Here is a 4412-nt window from a genome sequence, read left to right on the forward strand (position 1 = left end):
TTTTTTTTATTGGTCTTATGGAGTATTCTAATTTGTTGAGATAGTGAGTTGGTGGGTTTTTGTTAAATGTGAGCCAAAATCATCACAATTAAAAGAACCAAAGACTTAAACTACTTCAGTCTGTGTGCATTGAATTTATTTAATACATGAGTTTCACAATTTGAGTTGAATTACTGAAATAAATGAACTTTTCCACGACATTCTAATTTATTGAGATGCACCTGTATAGGAACTGCTCTGAGATTGCTTTATAATAATATAATTTAATACTATCTCTCCTTTCTCCTCAGTCAAATCCACATGCAGCAGTAATTATGAGGTCTATAGTATAGTCGTTCTTCCTCTGCCAGCATGCAACCTTTGGCATTGAGGAATTAGTAGGCCTGTCATGATTATTACATATACAATAAGATTCTTTGGAGATAAATAAATAATTAAAAACACAGCATTACATTCTGAACCAGTTTGCCTCAAGAAACATTGTAGTAAGTCAAATTGTTGGATAATATTTGAAAATATTTTTAAAAATACTTTTGTGAATGAAAACCTCAACAAAAATGCATCATACAATTCTCTGTCTGTACTAAGACAATAATGTAAAAAATGCTTATTTATAAAAGAAACATAATACATCTTTTTGCAAAAATGGCTTAAAGCTTTTGAACCTTGTGAATTGCTGCTTGCAGCTATAATTTTGACAATGACAAAAATGTTTGCCTGTTGTCATTTGAATATTTTAAGACAGAAATATATTACTATTACATAATATATTGTATAATAATAACAGAGCATCTTGTTCTTGCTGTGGCTGGATTACTGATCATGATGTGACTAGATTAATAAATTGCCAATTAACAAATCTTCATCTCTTTGCAGCGATGCTGGTTGGCTTTGTTCTTACTATGGCCAACATGAGCTTTTTTGGAGCTTTGTTCACCTTTTTTGTCACGTCCAGCAAACTAACCAAATGGAAGGGAGACATCAAAAAACAAATTGACTCAGATTATAAAGAAGGTATGTGTGGTTCTTTACTGAACAATTCTGATATTTCAGAATATTTTTTTCTCATTCTTATGGGCTAGTTTTGAGTAGACAAAGAAATCTCTATTTTTGTTGCTTGTCTTTGTAGTGCAAATAGCTAGTTTTACCTTTTTTGTTATTCTTCCAGTTATTTACTTATATGGGCAAATTAATCAGATGTATTGGTGTGACTGTGGGTAGACAGACAACAGATTTTATTTATGTTTAATAGGTTTTCAATTCAATTCAGGAACGATTTTTTGTGAATTCAGAACAGTTTACTATGAGATTCAATCCAATTTTGATTAATGATTGTATTCTGAATTTATAGAATTCATTCATTCATAGGAGTATTTACTTCCTACCTGTAAAATAAAAAAATGGTATATGTAGAAATTGACTTAATCCAAGATTTTAAAGAATGCTTTAAAATCATTAGTTCGTTCTGTTGTGCAGGCAGATTTTAATGTTTAGTCTACACAACCTGATTGCAGTGTTCCAGATACATTAAGCAGCAATCATACAACACTTCTATGGATAGTCTACCCTAGGATATCATGCACTTTTCCAACTAATCCTAAACTTTTCTTCACTGAATATAAAAAAATGCCCTATTTTTTAATCATTCTCTAACTCATGGTGTCTTAACAGATGACTGAATCAATTGCTAGTTGCTGAGAAAAGCATTTTCAGACGTAATTAGCCTATTGGGTTTTGCGTTTAGATATACAGGTGCTAGGCCTGTCACAATAACAACTTTTTGTTGTGCGATATATTGCCCCAGAAATAATTGCGATAAGCGATATTATTGTCATTTTAAAGACCATTTTATGCCACTGAATATAAAGTAACAGCATAATAATGCAAGAAGGCCTACACACTTCCAAATGACAACAAACTTTTAATTTTTAAGAATATTTAGATCATGGAAATTAAGTATCAAAATATTAGATACCTTAAAAAACTTGAATAAATAGTAAATAAACATTTCTAACAAAAGTGCAAAGTAACAAGTAGAAAAAAAGAAAAATGCACGAAGAACTTTTATGGAGATTTTTCCATCAACAGATTTTTCCCGGACCTTCTTTTCTCTGTAAATTAAGGGTGCACACTATTGCTGAAAAACACAATCACTACTCAGCAGTCAGATGTCCGCATGCACAAAGGCACAGATCCCTAAACAAAACCATATCTGCAGATTAAACTTTTTTTGTAGAAGCATTTTTTAAATTTGAACTAGCACCTCATGACTACACCACGTTATGTACGAGAAGCTGCAAAAGACACAGGCACAAGTGGAATGTACAAAACATGGTGACATTAATTTTTAAATAAATATAATGGGCGATATATTGCGTCACCAAAAATGATTGAGGTCATGTACATATATTGCGCGATAAGTCGATATATTGATTATTGCGACAGGCCTAGCTAATGAATGTTTGTGGCTTACCCTCCTTGTGAAGGGTGTCAATGATTGTCTTCTGGACAACTGTCAGATCAGCAGTCTTCCCCATGATTGTGTAGCCTAGTGAACCAAACTGAGAGACCATTTTGAAGGCTCAGCAAACCTTTGTAGGTGTATTGAGTTGATTAATTGATTTGCATGTCTATTCTAATTTGTTGAGATAGTGAATTGGTTGGTTTTTGTTAAATGTGAGCCAAAATCATCACATGTAAAAGAACCAAAGACTTAAACTACTTCAGTCTGTGTGCATTGAATTTATTTAATACACGAGTTTCACAATTTGAGTTGAATTACTGAAATAAATTAACTTTTCCACGACATTTTAATTTATTGAGATGCTCCTGTATATTTAGACATGGTGAAAGGTTTTAGATTTTTGTTAGTCTCTTAGTCTCTGAGTCTTAAACACAGCCTGTGGTCCCACTCTGTCTGAAAATATTCATATGTATTTTTACAAATATGTTCCTTCAAATTTGAATAAACATAAAGATTTACAGTTGAAGTCAAAATTTTACATACACCTTGCAAAATCTGCAAAATGTTAATTATTTTACCAAAATAAGAGGGATCATACAAAATGCATGTTATTGTTTATTTAGTACTGACCTGAATAAGATATTTCACATATGTTTACATATAGTCCACAAGAGATGTTTACATATAGTTGTAGCGTCTGGACCAATCAAACACACAATTTTGCATTTGATTTAACAAATTACCGTATTGGCCCGAATATATACGACCCTGATTATAAGACGACCCCCCTTTTTCCAGATATACCTTTTGGAAAAAGGCTTTTTAAAAAACAAATCTTGTTTTTTCTCAGTAAAACACATTTTGTCTTCAATTATTTTGATTGTTCTGCACCTTTGACATCGCTCGTTGTTGTCTATTTTTGTCTGGGATTTTGTAGCGTCTGGACCAATCAAACACACAATTTTGTATTTGATTTAACAAATTAGTTATTCATTAGATTAACAAATCGTCACAGACCCCTCACCCAATAAACTGGGTGCCAGGATGTCTGCGAACGACACCAGGCCCCCCCTGGTCCCCATGGCAACCAATGCTGATATCACTGGTTTTATGGCCCAAAGGAATGAATGTAGAGAAAATCACTACCTTTTCCATAGGAAGAGACACAATGCACAGTAGAAATGGACTCTTCCCTAATTAATTCATAGGAAAACCTTTCTTTGAATGAACACACATATCCTTCAGGTCATTGTGTATGTTGTCTTTGATATTTTATACTGTTTTATGCAGGCTTATGATGGAACCACTCGTTCCTGTCATCTTACCTATATGCAATCCTACCATGATTAATTATTCATATTTCCCAATGAGCTGATTCGCTACATAGTCCACAAGAAAAAAATGATTGTTGAATTTATACAAATGACCCCATTCAAAAGTTTACATACACTTGATTCTTAATACTGTGTTGTTACCTGAATGATCCACAGCTGTGTTTTTTGTTTAGTGATAGCTGTCATGAGCTGATAGTCATGAGTCCCTTGTTTGTTCTGAACAGTTAAACTGCCTGCTGTTCTTCAGAAAAATCCTTCAGGTCCCACAAATTCTTTGATTTTCCAGCACTTTTGTATATTTGAACCCTTTCCAACAATGACTATATGATTTTGAGATCCATCTTTTCACACTGAGGGCAACTGAGGGACTCATATGCAACTATTACAGAAGGTTCAAACGCTCACTGATGCTCCAGAAGGAAAACCCATGCATTAAGAGCAGAGGGGTGAAAACTTTATGAATTTGAAGATCAGGGTAAATTTAACTTATTTTGTCTTCTGGGAAACATGTAAGTATCTTCTGTAGCTTCTGAAGGGCAGTACTAAATGAAAAAAATATATTTAGGCAAAATAAGAAAAATGTACACATCTTCATTCTGTTCAAACGTGTTCAC

General features: G+C 33.2%; 1 protein-coding gene across 5 annotated transcripts in view; it reads left to right on the forward strand.

Moving 5' to 3' along the window:
• LOC107758202 (transmembrane protein 19-like) overlaps window positions 1-4412 on the forward strand; it is a 16807-nt gene that overhangs the window by 4418 nt on the left and 7977 nt on the right. For all 5 annotated transcript variants that reach the window (XM_016575880.1, XM_016575884.1, XM_016575883.1 and 2 more), the window contains exon 4: window positions 877-1014. In XM_016575880.1, coding sequence (XP_016431366.1) covers window positions 877-1014 — 138 coding nt within the window. The remainder of the gene's footprint in view (window positions 1-876; window positions 1015-4412) is intronic.

This window comes from Sinocyclocheilus rhinocerous, unplaced genomic scaffold (genome assembly GCF_001515625.1).
Source record: "Sinocyclocheilus rhinocerous isolate Xijiao unplaced genomic scaffold, SAMN03320098_v1.1 scaffold2219, whole genome shotgun sequence".
Classification (NCBI taxonomy): domain Eukaryota; kingdom Metazoa; phylum Chordata; class Actinopteri; order Cypriniformes; family Cyprinidae; genus Sinocyclocheilus; species Sinocyclocheilus rhinocerous.